Source organism: Syngnathoides biaculeatus, chromosome 10 (genome assembly GCF_019802595.1).
Source record: "Syngnathoides biaculeatus isolate LvHL_M chromosome 10, ASM1980259v1, whole genome shotgun sequence".
Lineage (NCBI taxonomy): Eukaryota > Metazoa > Chordata > Actinopteri > Syngnathiformes > Syngnathidae > Syngnathoides > Syngnathoides biaculeatus.
In genome coordinates this window covers 17,805,447-17,830,242 of record NC_084649.1, presented here as the reverse complement: position 1 = coordinate 17,830,242, position 24,796 = coordinate 17,805,447, and the positions used below count along the sequence as shown (strand labels likewise).

The window sequence follows — 24,796 nt, the reverse complement described above, 5'->3', positions numbered from 1 at the left end:
GGTTTTGAGCCATAAATCGACCAGCATATTTCCTAATGTTACATCTCCTCTTCAGGTCATCTACAAGAAATTCCAAATTCCTTGCCCGTTCGTGGAGTTCAACTCGCTCAACAGTACCGCCGCCCACCACATCCTGAACGCGTCCGACCACACTGATGATCACCTTGTGCCTCACGAAGAAGACGACACACTCTGCACGGCGCGTATGTTCACCATCAACTCACAGGTAAAGCCAGCACACACTTTTCCAAATTAATGTGCGATTCAATCAATAGATGGGAAGCTTACAAAGACAGTTTAGATAATTCTATGCTTCTAATTTTGAGAGATCAGTATGGGAAAGGCCATGTTTGAGTCCCTGTGCGCCAAGCATGGTTCATGAAGGCTAACCCTTCGATCAAAGATTTTTTAAATCAGCAGTTGCCATTATTGTTCCTTGTTGACTTCCCGTTGGCGTTCTGTGCTTCTCCACAGACGGCCTATACCATCCCCATCTTAGCTTTTGCCTTCGTTTGTCATCCGGAGGTCCTTCCCATTTACACTGAACTCCGCAAGTGAGTTGCTTGTCTCCAAAATCCACATTTGTACTATATCCAACTTCAAATTACAAGACGCAAATCACCAATTTTTTTTTTTTTTTTTTTAAATTGCAGTCCCACTAAGAAGAAGATGCAAAAGGTGTCCAACATCTCTATCTTTGTCATGTACACCATGTACTTTCTTGCAGCTCTCTTTGGCTACCTGACCTTCTATGGTGAGCGCTCATGTTTGATTCCCAATCACATCTCTACACATTGTTTGTATTGTAGCCTGTGACAGATCATATATGGTGCTGCTTTTTGAATATGAAACAGCATGAGGATCAAAACTTTTTGTATTTCAAAGTGGAAAAACTGCAAAACATTAGGTACACCTGCACAACTATGTGAGATCAAAGTATAAGCAGGATCAAATATTCCACGCAAAGAATATAACAATACAATGTTTGCACCGAACATACTGCGCCATATTGGAGGATGCCTAATAGGTTTAACTTTGATTTCATCAAATTTTCCCACATACATTCTGGAGATTTCTCATGCGTTTGCTGCGGAATTTTAATTTTTTTAAAAATGTTTTGGAGATAATTTCAAAATCTGTGTTTGGCGCAAACACAGTGCTGATCATCACCCCAAAAGAAAACCCATCTTAAATACAATTAAGCATCATGTCTTAGTGCTGTTTTTCTTCAGATGGAACTTAGTCAAGGAGGAACCAGAGGGAATTATGAACAGTTCTAAATACTAATAATCTCTGTTACCACAAAACCTTCAACCTTCAGACAGAAAGCATGAAAAGAGAATAAAAAGCCAACTAGGACGTAAAATGTATTCGCGTTAATAATCAGAGGTGTTTTAAATTATGGAAGAAAAAGAAAAAAAAAAGTTTTAAAGTTGAAAAAAAAGGTGAGTCCAAGGGTGCCAAATTGCGAGGATGTGGGTGTCCGTCCATCCATCCATCCATCCATTTTCTTAGCCGCTTATCCTCACGAGGGTCGCGGGGAGTGATGGAGCCTACTCTAGCTGTCAACGGGCAGGAGGCAGGGTACACTCTGAACTGGTTGCCAGCCAATCGCAGGGCACATCGGGACAAACAGCCGCACTCCCAATCACACCTAGTGGCAATTTAGAGTGTCCAACTAATGTGGGAGGAAACCGGAGTGCCTGGAGAAAACCCACGCAGGCTCGGGGAGAACATGCAAACTCCACACAGGCGGGTCCGGGATTCAACCCAGGACCTCAGAACTGTGAGGCCAATGGTTTCCAGCTGCGCCACCGTCCTGCCATGTGGGGGTCTACTGTATGTGAAAGCTTGTCCTCCTCCCCTTGCTGACCTTGACATGGACATTGCACCCATGGGAACTCTTTGTTTGAATAAATGATCTACACACTGTACTTTTGTTTGAAGACACAAGCCATGAAGAAAACAAAAGCACGTGCGCCTTCAATCCTAGTTTTGATCGTTACCGTAGCATGCGCAGGAGGTCACATGGGGTTATTATTCAATGTTCCCCATTGGTCACTTGACATTCTACATATAGCAGATTGAGGGGTTTTATATTGCAACATATTGTTTCACAGGTGCCTCCATTTTCCAGAATTGGAAATATGTGTGCCACTGAAATGTGACAAGGCAACTGTATGTATCTGTGAATATTTACAAATTTTCAGATTTTCTTTTTCCCTGCAGGCAATGTGGAGCCAGAATTGCTTCACACTTACAGCCGCATCGATCCGTACGACACGATGATCCTGTGCGTGCGATTGGCTGTCCTCACCGCCGTCACACTCACAGTTCCCATTGTGCTATTCCCAGTAAGTTTGCGCTTTCTTATGCTCGGAGACTGCAATACAATTCAATAATAGGGATAATCTCATTTCTCCTCCCCGTGTATTGTGTAATTGTGTGTACAAAGGTGCGGCGAGCCATTCAGCACATGCTGTTCCCCACCAAGGCTTTCAGCTGGCTGCGGCACATCGCCATCGCTCTGGTTCTGCTCACGTTTATCAACATGCTGGTCATTTTCGCTCCCAACATTTTGGGCATTTTCGGAATCATCGGTTAGTACAACACTGGACATATTAAGTATATCAATCTGTTTTGGGCTCTTGTTAAAAAAAAAAAAAAAAAGACGAGAGATACAGTACATGGGAAAATATAATCTTTCGCCTCAGTGGAAAATCTATATTCACTGGACACGAGCATTGGGTTGACCTGCGCAATATTTTCTAAGCGCTCGTTTGTTTGTGTCGTGCTGCACGTGAGCTGGAGCTATTCCCAGCAGACTCTAGTAACCCTGGTTTAGTCAGCAGCCAATCAACCATTCGCACCTATTGACCAATTTAGTTTCTTCATTTAACCCAACATGCATGTTTTTGGAATGTGAAAGTAAGCCGGGAAAAAAACTCCAGTACATGAAGTTTTCCAACAGTTCTTTCTGCTTTTTACACAGATGCCCATGTTTCATTGTCATTCATCTGCATACAGTTACACTATTTAGTCAGCATTATAAACAAGATTCTGTGTGAAGGACTGAAATTCTACAAAGCTGTGAACTCCAAGAATTAAGACAATAATTTTATCAAATAAATACCTCTCTGAAAGTGTCAATAAAACTTGACCAATATGTGCGTAAAGACACTTACTGCAATAAACAGGTGTACATTTTACAGACTGATTATGGCTTACTTATCACGACTTTGTTTACAGTCTGAACCTATAATGTTTGACGTTCCGCTATCTGTTCAGTAGTTCTGCATGGTAATCTAAAAAAAATAACCAAAAAAAAAAACGTGACTGTCGCATGTTGACACAAAAAAGGGAAAAATCCAACGAGAGTCAATATTGTTGTCCCGCTGATTCCACGGATTGGAGTTTACATTTCATAGGCCATAGGTGGAAGGTGAAAGCGTTTCCGTTAATGTGCTGCCAAGGACGTCTTCAAAGCGGCCGATAGCTTGACAAACACGCGAAGGTACAAAGACAAATTGTTTTTAGACATACGTCGATAGTATAGCAGGATAGATTCATGGAAGCAAGCCGGATCACATGTCGGTAACAGGACGGTCAGCCATTAACACATAATCTCGCATACCATTCATTTTCCAAGCTGCATATCCTCACAATCACTGAGCGGGAATCGATCCAATGCTGCTACCAGTTTCTAATAATCATACAGGAAACAATTTTGTTGTATGAGGTGATCTGAAGAAGCACTGCACTACTCGCAACACGTCTGGTGGCAGGCAGAATCCATGTGATCGCAACAGACTGGTTGCTATGGTGCTACCATTTTAGTGAGGAGTATGGGTGGAATGTCGCTCGCTGAGTGTTTTTTTGATACAGCACCTGAAGTTCACTGAAAAACTGAATGGACATAACAGAAGAATTGTAACTCTTGAATGTTCAAACATATCACAGACTTAGTTTCTTTCTTTGTCTTTTTGTTCACAAAAATTGCTACCTCAAAGCTAACGCACAATGATGTGAAAACACCACTGATGAGCTAACGAAAATTAGCATCGAACTCAAACTGTGAAAAATGGGTTAAAATACCAATTTTTGACAATTCTGCTTTCTTTATTAACACCCCTCAGAGGTCAAAATGGCCACACCAATTACTGTACTTTATATTAGCCGTTAATGCATAATAATGGGGTCAGTTTTGCTCATAGCGACTCTTGCTAATTATTGTTCTCTGTTTGATTAATATCACTCGATCAAGCCTTGTCTAACATCGCATGCTACAAAATAAGTCACTTATGTATGAATATTGCTGAAATCCGATCAGACCGATAACAGAATCGGGCTCGGTCAAGGCTGCAATATCAGCATCGGATTGGAATTGAAAAAGTTGGATCTGGACATCCCTGAACCAGAACTTTCTTAATTTACTGCTAATTAAAAAACTAAACCCAAAAAGATTTTTCCACACTTTTCGTCCGAAACCTTGGTGTTCTGATTGATTGAGGTCACCCCCAAGTGGGAATGTTTTTGAATCCAGGTTGAAAACTTTTTTTTTCTCATTCTTTTTAGAATATATCCACTTTTTGATCATATTACTTGCACTGTATGCGGTTTTGTCTTTTTTTTTTTTATATTTTGGTCATTTTTATTGTTTTATCGCGTTTTAAATGTTTTATCTCTTTGTTTTCAAATGCCTTTGATCATTTAAGCACATTGAGTTACCTCGTGTATGAAATGCGCCATACGAATAAATTTGCTTTGCTTTGCTTACTTTTGTACTTGATGGTTCCAGGTGCCACATCTGCTCCCTGCCTTATTTTCATCTTCCCTGCTGTTTTCTACATCCGCATTGTTCCCAAAGAAAGTGAACCTATGAAGTCCCTTCCCAAGATCTTGGTGAGACCATTAAGTCCAGTTCTACTTCTTGCTCGTGATTAGCCTCCCGTGACCCATCAATGCCACCGGCGACTCTTTGTTCCAGGCCGCCTGCTTCGCCGCCTTGGGTGTCTCCTTCATGATAATGAGCCTGAGCTTCATAATAATCGACTGGACGTCGGGTAGCAGCCATAGCGGCGGGGGCCACTAAAGCCCACGCAAGTGTGTTCGGGCTGAGGAGCGACAACGATCACGACCTCGCACATAAAAATGTCAACCAAAATGTCACACTTGTATTGATAGAGCTGAAATAACATTATACTTCAATGTTATACAGATACCCCTGCTGGCCAACTAATTAGGTACACCGAATAATGCTCAGACATCAGAGAGACGTCGATAATTTTATGATACTATCCTTCACAGTGGTGGAAAACTGCATTGCATCACACTGAAATATCTTTTAACCAAAATAGAGGTAACTCGTTCCTCTGTGATGCAGTGCAGTTGACTACAAAAAAAAAAATATATTACAAACATGTTATGTCTTGCTATAGATGTCATTTGATTGTGGCCAGTGGGCAAAATATTGCTCTTTAATTTCATGAATTAACAAATCCAACAATGAGCTTTGAGCTGATCCAGCCACAAACAACAGCAGCTGGTACTGTAAAAATATAGAGTATTCATCGCATATATTTACAAAGCGCCCCCCCCCCAAAAAAAAGACTAATAAGTTATTTTCACGAGCACAAATAGAGGAAAGACATTCAAACAGGAATGTGTATTTATATAACTTCTATGTTTTTGTTGTGTTATATTTAACTGCTACTGGAGTTAATTGCGATGATCCATAATGTATAACTTGGTTTTGATGAACTTTATGATGTGGACAATATCAAATTGATTATAATGTTCAACAACTGCACACCTCTCTTTTTACAACTATAAATAAACACAACTGTGACCTTATCTATACAGTTATGGACAAAATTAGACGTATCGTGGTCAAATTTAGAGCTTGACGTGAGCTTTAATGTGCCGAATCGCTCCCGTGGCCACCGTGCGCTTCAACAGGCGTACCGGTGTGGCAAATTCATAGCCGACGTTGAACGACTAGAAATTTGACGGGGGTATGGATCACGTTGGTCGTAACTGTGAATCAAATATAGCAATAATCTCCAAAATAATCATTACGGTCTCAAGGATGGGAGAAAAAACTCTTTTAAAAGGGAATGACAAAGTGCCTGCTGATGTTAGCACTTAATGTTGATTTGTTGATATTTTAGTTTTAGATAGATTGTAAGATTAAAAAGTCCAAATGGGCGGCACGGTGGCGCAGCTGGAAAGCGTCGGTCTCACAGTTCTGAGGTCCCGGGTTTGATCCCGGACCCGCCTGCTGTGAAGTTTGCATGTTCTCCCCATGCCAACGTGGGTTTCTCCGGTTTCCTCCCACATCCCAAAAACATCCAACATTATTTGGACACCGTAAATTGTCCCTAGGTGTGATTGCGAGTGCTGCTGTTTGTCTCCATGTGCCCTGCGATTGGCTGGCAACCAGTTCAGGGTGTGCCCCGCCTCCTGCCCGTTGACAGCTGGGATAGGCTCCAGGACTCCCGCGACCCTCATGAGGATAAGCGGCTTAGAAAGTGGATGGATGGAAGTCCAAATGTACTAAAACATCCCCACAAGGCACAGCAAGATAAATATGAAACCACAAATGTGGTTGATAACTAATTTGGCTTCAGAATGAAAAGCTCTTGTGACTATTTTAGTATTCTGTTCTGTTTGGTTCTCTGTTGAAGTGAATTTTTGTGCAGAATGTTATATTTTTAGTATTTCTACTCACCTAATATTGATGAGTTGCTATTTGTTTGAGGCTTAATTCATTTCGGATTTTGGATCACGGTTTTATTTTGGTGATTGTTTTTTTTTTTTAAACACAAATCAAAAATAACATACGTGTATTGTACTTTGGGTTTGTGCTGATTTAAAAGTTTTCAATTTGAGTAATGGAAATGTACTACATACAATATAGTTTCAGGTTTAAAAGCACAAAAATGAATTTCAATATACTTATCACAGACAACGTGCTGCTTTTACCCAAAGAGGAGTTTATATTCCTACAACAGATGCCGAGGTTTATTTATGTATAAGTATTATTTTCATCTGAAACCATTTGGAGAATCGTATTATTTTCACAGATATATTATGAAAAACAATTGTGCGTCCCTCACAATGTATTTGCAGTGTTTGAATTCTGTCCTGTGTTGTGTACAAGAGTTGTTTATTTGAAAGGATAATGCCAAAATAACAACAAACTACCTACAAGGCGTTTAACTTTTAAACACGCAAATACGAGGTCAGTGAATACAAAATGTCAAACATGCAATTCTCGTGACTAAATATGATATTGTAGCCGAGTTTATGATGTACTCAAATCTGGAACTGACAAGTTCATTAATGGTTTTGGGGAATGAAACTTGGCTTCATATTGATAACCTGTATAAATGTAAACATTTTATATTTGTAAGGCATACCGCATTTGCCATGGTAAAATGTAAAGTGTAAATAGCAGGAAGCATTTTAGATTGACAATAAAATCATTGTCAATGTTTTTTCCATCACATCTTGAGTCATCATTTCAGCCTTGAACACCTATTTTATTTATTTTTTTCTCAAGCATTTATTATTATTATTATTTGTGGATTATAATCCATTTAATCAGTTCAATTTGAATGTGACTCAGATGAACAAACGTCAATATCTTAATATTTTATATTAATACTGTACCTCCACCTGAGCCATAAAAAATTTTAGAAGATGGCGAGACAGTGTCCACCAGAGGTCGCTGTTTGCAGGGCTTACTGCATACGTGATTTGAAAAGAAAAACGACGAGTACAATAAATATTTGTACTTCCTCATCTCTCACTACTGGTAATCAAAGAAAACAAACATTAAAACGTCTTAAAAATAAAATAGTAAATATTGGGTATTGCTGTGACTATGCAGTCCAACAGATTTTTTTAAGAAACATTTAAAAAAAAACAGGCCCATACAAAAATGTTAGTTTACCTAGATCAACCCTCCCTTTTATGCGTGAAATGCTCCAACTGAAGCGTTTGCATAACTCTTGAGACCTCTTCCCCTGTCAGTTTTCACAGATTTCTTTCACTCCTTCATTCCACTGCTGTCCCTCACCCATTCCACGTGTGCTCATTCCACAGGCATGAGTCGTGATTGAGATATTTCAAAATATATCTCAATATTTTGTTCTTACATGGGTCATTCCAGAATTGGAGGTCTGTTGCTCCCATGAACTTTTAAATAACCCATGTACCAAATACATAAACATGCCTTTTTGTGTAAATTATAGTTGTAGTGAAACAAAATGTAGCTGTGGCTGTTGCAAAAGTGTTTTATTCTTTTAATTAAAAATAAACAAATGGCTCTTGAGGACGTCCTTTAAAAAAATCTTCCCTCTTGGTGGTCAATTTACATTATGTTGTCCCTCAATATACACACACCTCTGTGACTAAAATCAAATTTAATTAACCCATTGATTGACAACCCAAATAAAAATAATACGATAATAATATTTTGACCATACCAGCTGTTTTCATTCATCCTCCAGAGCAATTATTTATGGGAGTAAACATGTGCCACCAGGATTTGAATTCAAAAGGCCACTGTTATTTCAAGGTGATTAATTTTTCAATGTTAACAAATTTGCCATGTAAAAAAAGAAGTCAACCTTTAAATATCAAACGCAATATTTTCATTCTCCTGAAATCCAACCGGCTCCAATTCAGTGTGAAGAAGGGAAGATTACTTCAGCTCAGAGCCAAACACTCAGCCAGTCCAGTTTCGCTTTCTTAGTCACGGGAGGTCACATACTTAGAAAGTATGTTCATGTATTAACTAACAATTAACGTGTTGGTGAATTTTAAACAGCCTCAGAAGTGTGTACAAAACCAGTAATCGTTCGCATCAATCAGTATCCCAAAAAATTTTGGTGACATCCTTGGCCCATGTAATGTTCTTTGATTGTTGTTTACTTGTTTTTTTCTTTCATCATTAAAACTATCCAAAATAAACAACTGCCATCAGCTAATAGAGTCATTAGTGAATAAATATTTGAAAATAAAGTTTCAAATAATTTTGCACCCGAATATGTGATTAATCAATGGAATGGTTGATTGAATTATTGATTCTAAAACTTTGATAATGGAAAACGTTTGAGCCAGCTCGGTTGGGGAAGTCACCTACATGACTCAGCAAAAATGCCAAAATCAGTGTCGTCACTCTGACTACGTGAAGACCAAAAGTGAGTCCTCTTTCCTTTTAACAAACTAGAAAATAATAAAAATATTCAGCCGAAACAGCCTGTCACTCAAAATAGCCGAACCCATTGACTTATATAATCGAAAAAAGACATCAATATCAAAAAGGGCGTGCATGTGGGTGAAATGTTAGTTCAGGGCGCAGTCAGACGGGATCCAACCCAAGTCTCCATCAAGACCTAAGATCAAAAGTGAGATCAAAAATAGACGCCACTCCAATTCCAAAGTTTTCATCCATTTTCCTACAATAGACGTGACCTATAGAAACTCCCTAAAAGATATAATGAATCTTTTTAATCGGGAAATTAAAACTGTGTATTCTGTATACCTTGCTTTGCCTCCTCTGTCCTTCCTTGTTTGCCTGCATTCCACCATGACCCAGTTCTAATTATGATGATTAAAATCGGAGCCGCCATGTTACAAATCATATGTTCAGTATTAGAATATCAGTGGCGTCAAACTGATTTTTGTCGCAGGGCACATTGTAATTACAGGGCAGCTACAACTGTGAAACCATAAAAATTTCGAATCGCTACATCATATTAGCACATAAAATTTATGAACTAGTATTGGAGTTTTTCCAACTAACGTTGATGTTTGGGAACAAAAAAAAAGATTACAAACATTATCATTTATGATATGACAATTTGAAATTTCGGTACAAATTTGAACAAGAATTGTGGAAGTTGGCACAGATGATTTGCCTTCGCAGGCCACATAAAATCACGCTGTGGGCCAGCTCTGAACCCCCCCACCAGGATTATTTGAAACTATGAAACCCTTTAAAGGGGCTGCAAACATTACTAACATTAATTTCCTGTCTTATTTGCCCCCGGTGTTTTTATGGATTTATGATTTTAAAGGCAGACCTCAGGCAAGCTAACACATGTCATAAAATGTGCACCGTTTATAGTTGCGCTGGGTGAATGAAGTTTTTAAAAATATAAATCTTGCTCCCTAATTGTCCTCCAATGATTGTAATAAACCACTTGTGTGTTTTCTTTGTTTTGCGTCATTATTGCCGGAGGAGCTCAGCGAGGCAATTCCCGCTCAATGAGGGTGTGAATGTGAGTGAAAATGTTTGTTCAGGGTGTTGTCTGCCTTTCGCCGAACGTCCGACGTTATGGACTCCATCCCCCCGTGGAACACCTCGATGGGCATTCAGATTTCATTGTACTTGACACAGTACCAAGGAAGGAGCCCCAAAACATATTCGAGCCTCCGCCACATCTTGCAGTAGGTACAGTGCCCTCCCCCTTTTGTTTGTTTTTTTTTTCTTTTGCAAACAAGTACAGTCGTCGAATGAGTCATGTCAGCTGTGCCGTGAGAATAAAATGTTTAACCACCCATAAGTGCCATGTTGAAAAACAAATCAAAAAATAACTAACTAAATAAATAGAATTAATCAAAAAAGGAAAATCAGAATCAGAATACGAATAAGCTTTATTGGCCAATTTTTTTTTTATGTTTTTTTTTAGAGGGAAACAAGCTGTGGGTCGTGACCTCTCCCTTATGGCCCCGTCACACCATGACGTTCCGGTCAGCGTTCTATAGCGTTTGAGGAAACGTTGGCAGTCGCCCATGGTCGCCGGGATAGCGCTAGAAGAGCGTTGTTTGAACGCTCGTGAACGTCAATGATCGCTGGGAATCGGCAGAGAACGCTGCTCCGGAAAAAAAAGTTTTGAACTTGCACAAAAGTTCTCACCGAGACCAGCGTTCATCCACGTTGAATTATAACGCTGCAGAACGTCTTACTAAGGTTCGCCGAGCGTTGCACGCGTTTGGCTATCGTTAGTCAGTCGTAACTTCCTTTGGCGTCCATTGAGCGTGATTCGTGCGTTTCCCGAACGTCCATGCATACGGACACATAAATCGATGCTTTGCATTCTTACTTGCAGCGCTAGTTGCTGAAGTCCGCACCCCACCTTTTTTTCGTCTAGGCGGCATGATGCTGACTGTTCAAACGCACGAGAACAACTGAAGTGAGTATGAAATTTCCAACGTTTTCGTTCCCGTTCCACTGTAAAAATTACACGCCAGCAAAACGCAATTCTGTCGTTATTCACCCGTTTGGTCACACGCTCAACACGCTCGTCTAACATTGACAAATCGCCGAAATGAGTTTCCTCCGCAGAGTGTCTCCCTTAGAGATAGGGTGAGAAGCTTGGTCATCCGGGAGGGGCTCAGTGTCGAGCCGCTGGTCCTCCGCATTGAGAAGAGACAGATGAGGTGGCTGGGGCATTTGATTCGGATGCCTCCCAGACGCCTCCCTGGTGATGTGTTCCAGGGACGTCCCACCGGAAAGAGACCCCGAGGACGACCTAGGACACGCTGGAGAGACTATGTCTCTCGGCTGGCTCGGGAATGCCTCGGGATCCCTCCGGTAGAGCTGGAAGAAGTGGCTGGGGAAAGGGAAGTCTGGGTATGACTGCTGAAGCTACTTCCCCTGCAACCCGATGCGGAAAATGGATGAATGGATGGATGGAAACTCAAGAACTGCGAATGTTCTTGTATGCAAGTGTGACCACCCTCTTATTACTGGGGAGGAGGCTTCTGTTCAGAATCAATCACATTCAAACTCGTGTTAAACTGGAGTCGACGCACCACAGCCACAATTTAAAGTGAATCAATACCTCGAAAGTTTTGATGTTCAAGTAGACTTTTTTTTTTCAAGCAGAAGCCCAAAGGTTCCGACACAAAAGAGTAACAAATGCAGAATATCCCACGCAAATCCCCCCCAAAACGCTACAATCCATCCATCTGAGCTTTGTCGTACGTAAAAACCACCATTCACACTTAGAGTAAAAAAAAAAAAAAAAAAAAAAAAACCGCACACACCGAAGTATTGGAAGATAACAAGAGGGCGGAACCCAGGGTCACGTAGTTTTGGTTTGTATTCTTCTCTGTAGTGATAATGATGTACAAGTCTGCTCCTTAGATTTGTACAACCAGATTAAAAACCGGATTTTCCTCACGCTTTTTAGAATATTTCCACTTTCAAATATTTCTTGCACTGTATGCTGATTTAATTTTACTTTTATTTGTTTTCCCTCTTTATTTTGATTTTTTATCAAATGCCTTCATAAATGGTTTTAATCATTTAAAGCACCTTGTGTATGAAATCCATAATATAAATAAATTTGCTTTTATTTGCTCTACCTGTTCACATCATTTGTGTACCAGACAAATAGTTCCCTCCATCTGCTTGTCTGTTTTAAGAGTGCGTTATCAGTTTCTTTATAATTTGCATGCTCAAAAGTTTATAAAGGTACATGTGGTGTGCCACAAGGTTCAATTTTAGGCCCTTTATTATTCAAGTTATTCATGCTGCCTCTTGACAGTGTAATCAGGAGGCACAGAGTGAATTTCAATCATAACGCTCATGATAAACGACTGTACTGTACATCTTTTTTTCTGACAACACAAATCCAATTTTAGACATCAAATTGTGGATTGCATTGAACTTTCTGATAACTACAAATTATTTTTTAGTCATTGGTCCCGGAGGACCAGCGAGAGAAACTTTTCACTCGAATACAAATCCCAATTTAGCAACAAATATTACTCAACTCAACAATTAGAAGCAATCATTTCAAGAATATATGGACAGAGCCCCGTTCTCTCAATCCAAGACCCTCGGGCATGCTTTTATCACGAACTGGATTACTGTAACACCCTCCATTCTGGTCTTTCCCAAAATAGTCTTTCAAATTTAAAATGACAACAGAATTGGGCAGCAAGTATCCTCACAAAGACCAGAAGGGGGGACCGCATTACACTAATTTTAAAATATCTGTGCATGCTTTTGCTGTGCTGTGACACAAGGTAGTCATCGCAGTGATCCGCGGCTGCGGCCTGCAGTCCAGTCCAGGTCAAGACGGCCCCCTGAGATGGTGTCTCCTCATCTGGCTGCTCTATACTCAGCCTCAAGTGATCAGGTCATTGTGGTCTTATGTATTTTGAAGCGGTCTCGACGGGTGTGTGTGTGTGTGTGTGTGTGTCCCTATGAGCAGGCGCCAGGTGAGGTTTATTTTTCATTCTCATTGATGTGCACTTTTTCCATGAAAACCATTATCAAAAAAAAAAAGGTTTGATTTCCTGATTCTTTTTATTGGCAAAGACAAGCAAAACAGATGCATTTTCCATTTCCTTGTTTCGAAGCAAGTATGGCAAAGACAAAGAGCAACTCGTGATTCGGCTTCTAAACTCGTCTGACTGCATTTGTGTTCCAGCATATCTCGTTTTTGTCCAAACAAACGCTTCAGGTCACCAACACGAGACCTACTGCACTCGCTTCTCTACCCTGATTATGATTATATAAACTTATCTGAGCCTCAGATGAACTTTGTGTTTCAGCGTAGCTCACCCCCCCCACCAAACAAACACAGCTGCTTAATTTGTGATTTGCATGAACGCTTTTTCCATATTTTTGTCAAACGTAAGAGACTAAAAAGATTGACTTTGTGCAAATGTTTGAGCCCTTTTGATTTGGTTCTCTCTCGCCATTTGTTCATTTGTAGGGTCATACACAAGAAGGGACACAAAAGTGTAGTGCCAGCCCCTTCCATTTTTTAATCAGCGATGCTAAAATAGCTATTTATATCAATTAAAGAAAATCTAACCTGCAAGTCAGGGCGCCACTGTCATTGCGATGCCAGATTTTGAAAGGATTTTTATAAAATCATCTGAATCCACTGAATAAATATGTAACGTGTCCCAACAAAATTAATTTCCATTTAGTTGCTATACTTGGTTGACTGTGGTTGTCATGGTAATTTGGTCGTGTCTTTTGTGTGTTTCTCTTGAAAAAAAAAAAAAAAGAAGAACAAAAATCTATTTGATACGAATCAAAGTCCAACATCAGTCCACGGGAAGCACTTTGGCTGCTTAATTAGTTCCTGGTAGTTTAAGTTAAAGTTTAAGCATGTACCAAAAACTTTTTGTCACTGGTAACATCTGTGCAAAAGGGAATGCTGCAAAATAAAATAAAAACAACACCCCGCCCAAAAAAGGGAATTAAGTGAGGTATATACTGCTTAATTCAAGCCGGATTACCTCCCAATAGAACAGGAAATTTTCGGCCCGGAACGCGCTGGAGAGTTTGTAACTCCGGGATGACCCGGGATCGCCTCGGGATCGGCCGGGAAATTTTGGGCGAAGTTGCCAGGGAGGGAAAAGCTCGGGCCCAAAAACACGCAACATTAATTGGAGACCATAAATTCCCCCAAGGTGTGATTGTGAGTGCGGCTTTTTGTCTCGATGTGCCCTGCGATTGGCTGGCAACCAGTTCAGGTTGTACCCCACCTCCAGCCTTCCTGCGACCTTAGTGAGGATAAGTGGCTCAGAAAATGGATGGATATGTTAACTGAAACATATAGGAAGAGCGGGTGGATCTGCTGGTAAAGCGTTGGCCTCACAGTTCTGAGGTCCCGGGTTTGATCCCGGACCCGCCTGTGCGGAGTTTGCATGTTCTCCACCGTGCCTGCGTGGGTTTTCTCCGGGCACTGCGGTTTCCTCCCACATCCCAAAACACGCAACATTAATTGGACACTCTAAATTGCCCCTAGGTGTGATTGCGAGTGCGGCTGTTTGTCTCCATGTGCCCTGCGATTGGCTGGCAACTAGTTTAGGGTGTACCCCGCCTCCTGCCCGTTGACAGCTGGGATAGGCTTCTGCACTCCCCGCGACCCTTGTGAGGATAAGCGGCCAAGAAAATGGACGTATGGATGGAAAAGGGATTGGTAAAATGATGCACATGTTAAAATGGGCTCATAACCTCACACAGCCTCCTACTTGTGCATGCGTGTCCTTATGTAATACTACACATACCTATAGACTTTTTTTTTATAGATAAGCTTGCTGATAACCAGTAAAAAAATCTCAATAAAAAGTGATGCTACTTTGAGAATTTTTTAAAGGGGACAATAAAGTGTTCTTACGGCAAATAGCTAACTTAATAAGTCATATCTCACCAAGCAATGAGTTATATTTTTCCTGGATCCCGGATGCGAGCTTTTTGTTGGGTCTTGGTTTTTATTGGGGTTTTTTTTTTTTTTTTTGCTGTGCAGCGTGCACGTGGACTTCCTCGTACGACATTTCATTGTGTTTTTCCCTGTTGCTTTCTATCAGTCGTGTGACAAGCGGGAGGTTCCGTCGCGCTCTTGAGGTGTGTACACCTGACGCGCTGCAGAACTGCCCAACAGGTAATGGGGGGGGGGGGGGGGGGGGTTTGATTTATTTCCTCACGGGCGTGTCTCTGATTACAAGAATCGCGCGTACCTGGTGACGGAGATACTTTCGTCACCTTGCAAAATGGAATTGTGTCGGGTGGGCTTCCTGCTTCTCGCGCTCCTGGTCCCTGGTGAGTTCGGCCTCGATTTTCGTTTTCCTCCGCCGATATTTGGATTCATATGACTCGAGTGTGTTGTGTGTCATTGACACGGCGGTCGTCAAAGGTGAACTGGTGTCAGAGTAATGTCAAACGTTTCAGTGATTGGCAACTTGGACGCGAGAGACAGAAATTGTGATTATAGAGTTCAACTGTTCATCAACATTTCATTGTCGGCTGTGCGACGACACAAATGCAAGCATAATGTCTCGAATAAAAAGTCAGTGCGGAAAAACGAAACGCTAATATCATTAATTACATGTAATAGTCAAGTCCTTATTTACTCAATGTTAATCATTCCTTACATTATGTGACATTATTTTTCTTCATTCATACTTCAATATCGATATAAAGATAACACTTGATGTCAAGCATTTTCAACGTAACTGACAGCACAAATCTAAAAAACAAACAAACAAACAAAAAAATCTTCCTAAAACAACAACGCGATTCTTCACTACATAAGGGCTTTGTTTTTACATAACTAATGTCTTTCGTTATCTTCTTCTGCGTTCTGTGCTCATTTTTTTTTTCCCAAGGACTGTTTGAGAGCTCAAACTGAAAGTCCGCCACATAAAATCACAAAAGTAATTACTTCATTTCTCCAGTAATGAAGGAACCAGTTTGGGTTTCGCTTACGTAAGTATCTATATCTGTCACGTCGCAGTATTTCATCTGCAGGTATTCTCACGGCAGTTGCAGTTATTTGCGATGTGTATCGAATGACCCCCCCCCCCACCTCCCTCATATCATCTTAAATAGTTGACATTTTTCTGTCCTGCAGGTGGCGCTGGGCAGCTGGATGGTGAGTAATTGTTTTTTTTTTTTTCCTTCCTTTTTTACCATTCAATTGTATGTTAGACAATGGGGGTGCTTTCTCGTCTCTTACAGCGTGTATGGGTTTATTTAAGGCATATCTGACTAACAATATTAGGGTTAGTAGTAGTCTGTGTTGATCAAATTACTTTAAAAAGGTAAATAGTCGTAGGAAGTCCAGTAGTTATTTTCCCAAACACGTCATTGAATTGGTAACTGAATTCATCTGTCATGAATGTAAGAAATGAACACGTTACATTTTTGAAAATGATCAAAAATTCAAAATTACATTTTCATTTACCTTGTTTTCTTCATTACTAAAAGTTTCAGTAGCAGCAAGTCTTGTCACCAAATGTTTCAAACATAAAAAAAAAAAATTGCTTTTAAATTATTGTACTGATATATAGCATTCAATTAAAAACACATTTTTTTCAACAAAACATTCCCAACATCAGTGAAACAATAAAGTGCTTGAAACGCTTTGTATTGCAACAAACCAGGGCGTGCCGTCGGCAAACGTCTGAACTATGGACGCCGGGCAAACGCTTTTCTTTCTTAGGATAATGTACACTTTGCGTCTTCTCCTTTACGCCGATAATGTTGAAGGAGTGCCTGTTCGTCCATCTCGGAAAAAGACTTGACAGCTTTAGTATTCTTGTGTGGGTGTTCGCTTGATAACAACCCCGCCTGGCACTGATTGCTTTACAGTGAAATCGTACGTCACCTTTAGCAAAGAATTAATACTTGTACTTCTGTCACCACTCCCCTCTCATTGAAGATAGAAAAATCAGAAATTCACCTCCATCCGTCCATCCATCCTACCATCCATTTTCTTAACCGCTTATCCTCACAAGGGTCACGGGAGTGCTGGAGCCTATCCTACCTGTCATCGGGCGGGAGGTAAGGTACACCCTGATCTGGTCGCCAGCCAATCGCAGGGCACATTGAGACAAACAACCATTGGCACTCACAATCACACCTACGGGCAATTGAGAGTGTCCAATTAATGTTGCGTGTTTTTGGGAAGAGGTGAGACAGTTTCTCGATGGACAGGAAGAACTCCGGAAGTCTGGAATACTACTTCCAAGGTACTTGGGGGGCCTTCTGGCAGGAAAGGGGAGAAGAAGACTTGGTGATGGAACCCCCAAAATACAGGAAGTCGTCGGAGGAAAGAGAATAGCGAAGAAGAAGTGGGACATGGGAAGGACTGAGGAGAGGCGGAAGGAATACGTTGAGATGCGTCGTAGGGCAAAGGTAGAGGCGGCGAAGGCTAAACAAGAGGCACATGACAACATGTTCTCCAGGTTGGATACGAAAGAAGGAGAAAAGGAGCTCTACAGGTTGATCAGACAGAGGGATAGAGATGGGAAGGATGTGCAGCAGGTAAGGGTGATTAAGGATAGAGATGGAAATGTGTTGACTGGTGCCAGTAGTGTGCTGAGGAAATGGAAAGAGTACTTTGAGAAGTTAATGAATGAAAAAATGCGAGAGAAGGTAGAGACGAAGAGGCAGGCGTGAATGACCAGGAAGTGGAAAAGAGTCTCCTCCCACACCCCCAAAACATGTAGCATTAATTGGACACTTTAAATTGCCCCTAGGTGTGAATGTGAGTGCGGCTGTTTGTCTCCATGTGCCCTGCAATTGGCTGGCAACCAGTTCAGGGTGTACCCTGCCTCCTGCCTGATGACAGACGGGAGAGGCTCCAGCAATCCCAACAACCCTAGTGAGGATAAGCGGCTGAGAAAATGGATGGAAGGACATTTTATTGAATGCAATTTCAAGTTACAACGATGCACAAATTACGGCATTGTGGATCAGCTGGTAAAGCGTTGGCCTCACAGTTCTGAGGACCTGGGTTTGCATGCTCTCCCCTTGCCTGCGTGGGTTTTCTCCGGGCACTCCGGTTTCCTCGCAAATCCCAAAAACATGCAACATTAATTGGACACTCTAAATTGCCCCCAGGTGTGATTGTGAGTGCGGCTGTTTATCTCTTTGTGCCCTGCAATTGGCTGGCAACCAGTTGAGGGTGCACCCTGCCTCCTGCCCGATGACAACCGGGACAGGCTCCGGCACTCCCCGCAACCTTCTTGAGGATAAGCGGCAAAGAAAATGAATGGATGGATGGAACAATGCTCGCATTTTTTCTTTCACGTATGAGAAAATGGAGTTCCAAGCCTGGTCACAGAACAGAGTCGACTCGTGAGTCATGGTGGTGTGCTGTGAAATTTTTCAGCTGTCAAATAACTGTCATTCATCGCAGCGACGGAAATCTAAAATGGGGGAAACAAGAAAATGGAGTAGCTGGAACTGCCTCGTATCATAAAAGATGAAATGTGAAATGCCGAGTTCTGTGTGTGTGTGTGACAGTATGTGGCATAGCGGAGAACAACCCCAGGATCGTCGGCGGAGTGGCGGCACCCGAGGGGGCGTGGCCCTGGCAGGGGAGCCTGCACAGAAATGGCTTCCACACGTGCGGAGCGTCACTGATCAACAACCAATGGGTGCTGTGCGCCGCTCACTGCTTCCCAACGTGAGGCTCACGTGACTTGTTGGAATTGCAATGAATCCTCATTTATCGTGAGGGATACGTTACAGACCCTCTTGCGATAGTGACCGTATAATTCATGTGTGAACAAAATGTTTTTTTCGCCCCCAAAAAGTATTTTGTCGCACCTTGTTCTCACTCGCTTGTCACGTCATATTAGTCTTGAGTTATTGCCGCATCCTTCTCTGTGTAAAACCTTATGTTTGTATTACGTTGCCCCCAGGTGGGCAAAGTGTGCACATCTCAAAGAGGAGTGAGACAAAAAGTCTCCCAAAAATAGCTTCATTGATAACATATTCATGTCATCGCTGCAGTACTGTATGTCTTTTTTTTTTTATGAAGTTTTTGTTTCTTCACTAAAATGCAAATTAGAATTTTTTTTCCTAGGGTAAGTTGAAACAGATTAATGGAATTCCCATTCATTTCAATGGGGAAAGATGATTTGAGATAGGAATTGCGAATTAATACATTAAATCTCGAGCCCTCGCTGTACTGTAAAAACTAATTGAAAGGATCACGCTTGGCAATGTACTATCGAAAGGCTGGTTGCAAGTAGTATTTTTTATAAGTGGTATCATTTCTTTTAAAACGTGCACATCACCCCCCCTGTCATCTACGTTCACAATTTAAAGATGATCTTCAGGTTACAGTATTGTGCGGCCGCCGCTCATGTACTTTGGCCCCTGGAGGCAGTGTCATGCAGTCATGCAGACACAAACAAGTCAGAATAGTTTCACAACTCGTCCACATGACTCAGTAAGAGGCTATGAAACAGTGTTTTCCTTAGAGGATAAAGAATATATGCCCGTGGACATGTTTTTAGCTTAAAACCCGTGTTGCTCCACCAATTGTGTTCAAATATCCATTGCTTTAGGGTTTTTGCGAAAATTGATGCAAATTATTTGGATCTGAATGGTGTTTTCCATTCTGTGTGAGCATTATTATCGTAGCAGCTATCGTTGCAAAGTAGTTTTCGAATCAAATTCTCTTTAGTTTAGTTTGAAGTTAGAAGCATGTTTCTGAAGAATCCTTCACTGTTTGCCAAACTGCTGCTTATCGTGCGTTTACTGCACGGTTTGGAATCAGAAGCGAAAGCCCCCCCCCAAAAAAAAAAAAAAAAAAAAAAAAAACAGGCCGGATGTTGACTTGAAATTTGGGCCACTCGTGCTGTATTTGAAGATCCCAGTGCATTCGTTTGAAAACTAATTGAAAATCCATAACATAGCAGGGGTGAGAACGGTGGCAAACACTGTAAGCCAATTGTTACGACGATGTCGCTGAGTTGCGTGTTTTCCAACAGCCTGACCATCAGCAATCTGCTGGTCTACCTGGGCCGCCAGACACAGCTGGGGACAAATAACAACGAGCAGGTTCGTTCCGTGGTGGAGCTCATCCGCCACGAAGACTACAACACTGCCACCAACGACAACGACATCGCCTTGCTGCGACTCTCCTCGCCCGTCGAGTTCACCACCTTCATCCGGCCCGTGTGCCTCGCCTCTCCTGACAGCGACGTCCCACCCGGAAGTGAATCCTGGGTCACCGGATGGGGCAATATTGGAACTGACGGTACATTTATCTAGCTATGTTTTACAGACTGTTTTCGACCACGTGACTACATCCGGGGCGCATGGCCATGTCGGATGGGTTCGCTACTGACGCGCTGTTCGTTCTTACATACAGACCGGGTTTACACAAATGTTTGTACGACTGTTAAAAGTGACACATGATGGCTCAAAAGACTTTGGAAAGTCATCGGTGCTCATTCGATGTTATTTCAAGAAACCGTTACGACAGGAAGTGTCATTTGAGCGACAGTATCGACCCGTACGCCTTGGAAAAACACAAATGTGGGCGTCGGTAACCTATCCAGACATCGTCAACTATCTTCTCTTCTCCACTTATACCGTGGACCGACTAAAGAATTACAAAGGTTCTGGAGGCCTAGAACCAATTCATCAATGGCTGGGTTCGTCATGCGGCGGTATCCATTATAAGCAACCTGTGTCTCCACACTGCTAAGGTTAGAGTACCGCACAATGCATTTTGAATTTGTACCGCGTGATCACTTTTCACTTACTTGATTATACCAACGAAAGAGGTGCAGATTATTATTTTCGTTTCGGTTACCGAGAGGGAGAGAGAGAGAGAGAGAGATGTTCGACCGGTACGAGTCCCAAGTGGAGCCCGCACCTCTTTCTCCACTTCAACTGCTACATTTTGAACTCAACTCACGAAACAGCTAGTGGCGAGGTAACTCCTTTTTGCAAACTTATTACAACAAAGCAGAAAACACAGATTTTAGAGACATGAATTGCATTCACACGCGAGTATTGTGCTTGGCCGCCAGATCGGCTCTGCTCATACGAGACAGCCACAGTTGTCGCCGTTTGGTTGCTAACTGTTTTCTCGCACCGGTTCTTGATCACAGCTGGCAGTCGAAAGGAAGACGCATCACAACGCCCACTTTTATTTGAGCAACCGCTAACATAGCAGTGCGCCCCCATTCATACGCATTTCCGAAATGATTCCTGCTTAGTTGCGGTTTGTTTGTTTTGTTCACCAAACCAAAATGGCGGCCGCCTTCTCAACCCGAAGGTGTGTGACGTCAATCGAAATACTGCATTAGTTATGTGTTACTCGATACGCTTGTATATACTACACCCTGTACTTTTCTCATTACTGTACTCTAGCTATCCTCTCTACTCCATACAGTACTGTACTTGTATGTACAACATTTTCCATAAGAGTGAAGTTTTAAAAAGATTTCTCTTTTTTCTTTTTTTTTTTTTGCACCTCCTCAGTTCCGCTTCCGTCGCCGCAAGTGCTGCAGGAAGTGACGGTTCCAGTGATATCCAACAGCGACTGCAACAATGTATACGGCACAATCACCAGCAACATGATCTGCGCTGGACTTTCAGAGGGGGGGCGGGACTCGTGCCAGGTGACCTTGCTAGCGCTGCCCTGTGTTGAATATTTGAGCGTCAGCCCACTTATTACTGGATGTTTGTTCACTTCCTCTTTTTTTTTTTTTTTTTTGAAAATGTGCTTTATTAATAGGTTAAACATGTAAATTATGCCACAAACCATGATGACAAAGCACTTTGATACAATTTCAAACAACATTACTCTTTAAAATGATTTGTGGTCGCGCCATGTACTCGCACATGCAGCAAAGACTCTCTGTAACTTCCGCTAACAATCCACACTAAACGTAGCTGTTCGAGAGTGCTGTATCAGATTCAGAATCAGAATCAGCACTTTGGGCCAAGTGTGTACTACCTTCCTGCTGGCCAGGACTTTGTCGCCATCTTGAGGCATCTTAGAGTGTTATTGAGAGGTTACATAGTTCACCTTTTGTAGCGTTGGACTTCAGAAAGTTCCAAAAATAAATCAACCAAACTTCCTTTTGACGTACCCCTCTGGTACTCAAAGTGTGATTCGGGCCCTCCTGAGCGTTGGTGACACGCCACTGGGGGTTTGCAAGATATTTCAAAAAATGATTATGCTGTACAATACCATATATAGGTAGTGGTACGCCAGTAAAACAAAATACCAGACTTAATTACGACTATGAACCTTAGCTTTTGGCCCATTAAAAAGTGCGATGAGAATATGATGTGTACACAAGATTTCTTTTACTCATGATATTTTTTTCTTTTTTTCCCCCATGTAGCATTGTTTGAAAGCACAAGCCTTTGATCAAACTAACAACAAATCAGGCCCGACACACAATTGGCTAGTATATGGAAGTAGATTAGTGCCACCAGGATTTAAATTTGAAATGTAAAGTGATCACATTTCCAGTAGTTGTATTTCAGTGTAAGTTTTCAATGTTAACAATTCAACCGGCTATAAATTCGCTGTCTGAAATTCATCGTCTGTGCCACCAGTTAGGGTTACTTCAGGTCAGAACCAAAAAGCCAGCCAATCCGGTTACACTTTCTTAGTATGGGACGTCACGTGACTAAGAAAGCGTCACTGCGATTGGCTGGGTGTTTGTGGAAGCAGATTAGTGCCACCAGGATTTGGATTTGAAATGTAAAGTGATCACATTTTCAATAGTTGCTACAATTCGCTGTCAGAAATTCACCGTCTGTGCCACCAGGCAGAACACCCAGCCAATCGCAGTAACGCTTTCTTAGTTTTCTTAGTTCAATCTGTTTGGACTACGTTGCTCAGTTAGTGGTGGGCTTTTGCGTCAGAAAGTTGCTGACTTTTGCGAGCCTCTTGCTGGCTCGCTACCTTGTTGTAAGTGGAAGACGTACGCATCAGCCGAGGGAAAAATATTCAATTTAATTACATTGTTTATGTTCCTTTCTATTGAACAGGTCATGAATTCTCAGCCCCCCCCACCCCCACCCCACCCCAAAAAAAAAAAAAAAAAACCTTTCCCATGACTTTATGTTGAATTTTTGTTCGAATTACGAGAAGTTCCTTCAAATACATCTCTGACGTCCTCTTTTAATGTCGAGAATTGTACTGTCAATGTGCGCAGGGGGATTCAGGCGGTCCGATGGTGGCCAAAAACGATACTAGGTGGATTCAACTTGGCGTGGTGAGCTTTGGGTTTGGATGCGCTTTGCCCGATTTTCCGGGAGTCTACACCCGAGTGTCCCAGTACCAGACCTGGATCACGGAACGCATCACCGGCGACATGCCGGGCTTCGTGAGATTTGTGCCCGGCACAGTGACCACGAGTGGCGGCGTGACGGCGTTCCTCTGGGCTCCTCTGCTGTTCGCTCTTCTGCCGTCCATCTTGACCGCCGTGCCGCTTCTGTGATGAGGGGCAACAGCATCAAGTGGACGCGCTCAAACCAAATGAAAATTTGGTGGCTGCACGTTACCTGATTCAAAGCTAACCATAATTCATTTGAATTCTTGCCATTTTCCCAATTACGAATTTAGTTTTTCTCAAGTATTGGTGATTAATTGATATTTAAACAAAGACCAAAACGGGCTTCAATAATTTGCTTTTGTATTGAACTTCTTGATTTTCTGTGCCAAAGGTTCAAAATGTTTGCACTGATGAAAAAAATGTAGTCAGAAATGGCAAAGTTCCTTTTTCTTTGTCACACTTTCACCTCATGCAACGTTTTGCACTTATTTAAATTTACACCTACATGTGAAGTGGTCAATTTGAAATGAAGTACAGTCATGGATACTGCAATCAGAGTCTGTTAGATACTGTTCTTTTGCAGTATCTGATATTGAATGTACAGAAGCTTTTTTCTGTTCTTTTTTTTTTAAATAGTTTTATGGAAATGTAAAATAATATTGGTATTGCTGGACATTGGGTTGTTATTCTTGAAGTAAATGCTATCGATCACAACATGTGAGTTGCTGTCGTTGGTTTACGGTGATCGAATAGGACGACCGCACACGACCAAAGAAAAAATCATCCCGACGTCCGCTAGTTTTGGGTACAAATATCCACATACTCATACTCATAATTACTTCCTGTAAGGTTGAGATTCTTACGTTTGCACTTTTTTTTTATTTCAAGGGTTTATCAAATTATATACTGATGATATCCTGACATATAAATATGGTATCGACATGTCCAACCAGATCAAACATCTCCACAAAACTTGAGCAAAATTGAGAGCACGAGACATAAAATGCATCTTAAGATGATTGAAAAAAGGGTTTACTCTGACTTGGAACCCGATGTAACTTTTTAAGGCCTTTATGGCTAAAACTCTGTTGATATCAACTCATTACGATGTTTATTTCATAGTTAAACTTCCAAACCTGAAACGTATCTCTTATAGTAGTTGTCACTTTACAGGTTGTAAAAAGACAAAACCCTCTTAAAGCTC

The 24,796-nt window shown here is 41.6% G+C and overlaps 2 protein-coding genes across 5 annotated transcripts in view; both read left to right on the top strand.

Moving 5' to 3' along the window:
* Positions 1-7,508, top strand: part of LOC133507739 (sodium-coupled neutral amino acid transporter 3-like) — a 29,315-nt gene extending 21,807 nt beyond the window's left edge. For all 4 annotated transcript variants that reach the window (XM_061833101.1, XM_061833102.1, XM_061833099.1 and 1 more), the window contains exons 12-18: positions 56-226; positions 475-554; positions 654-754; positions 2,230-2,354; positions 2,456-2,600; positions 4,799-4,902; positions 4,988-7,508. In XM_061833101.1, coding sequence (XP_061689085.1) covers positions 56-226; positions 475-554; positions 654-754; positions 2,230-2,354; positions 2,456-2,600; positions 4,799-4,902; positions 4,988-5,092 — 831 coding nt within the window. In that variant the 3' untranslated portion in view covers positions 5,093-7,508. The remainder of the gene's footprint in view (positions 1-55; positions 227-474; positions 555-653; positions 755-2,229; positions 2,355-2,455; positions 2,601-4,798; positions 4,903-4,987) is intronic.
* Positions 7,509-15,460: 7,952 nt separating this feature from the next.
* Positions 15,461-24,306, top strand: LOC133507841 (serine protease 33-like). The gene is made up of 6 exons (XM_061833346.1): positions 15,461-15,586; positions 16,398-16,418; positions 18,797-18,959; positions 20,275-20,543; positions 21,779-21,918; positions 23,473-24,306. Exons 1-6 carry the CDS (start codon positions 15,538-15,540, stop codon positions 23,755-23,757), a joined length of 927 nt encoding a protein of 308 aa, XP_061689330.1. The 5' UTR covers positions 15,461-15,537; the 3' UTR covers positions 23,758-24,306.
* The last annotated feature ends 490 nt before the right edge of the window (positions 24,307-24,796 follow it).

Coding starts and splice junctions, on each gene's coding strand:
- LOC133507841 (XM_061833346.1), top strand. CDS start 15,538: ATGGAATTGTGTCGGGTGGGCTTCCTGCTTCTCGCGCTCCTGGTCCCT. Junction 16,419..18,796: donor TGGCGCTGGGCAGCTGGATG/GTGAGTAATTGT, acceptor TGTGTGTGACAG/TATGTGGCATAGCGGAGAAC. Junction 20,544..21,778: donor GGGCAATATTGGAACTGACG/GTACATTTATCT, acceptor GCACCTCCTCAG/TTCCGCTTCCGTCGCCGCAA.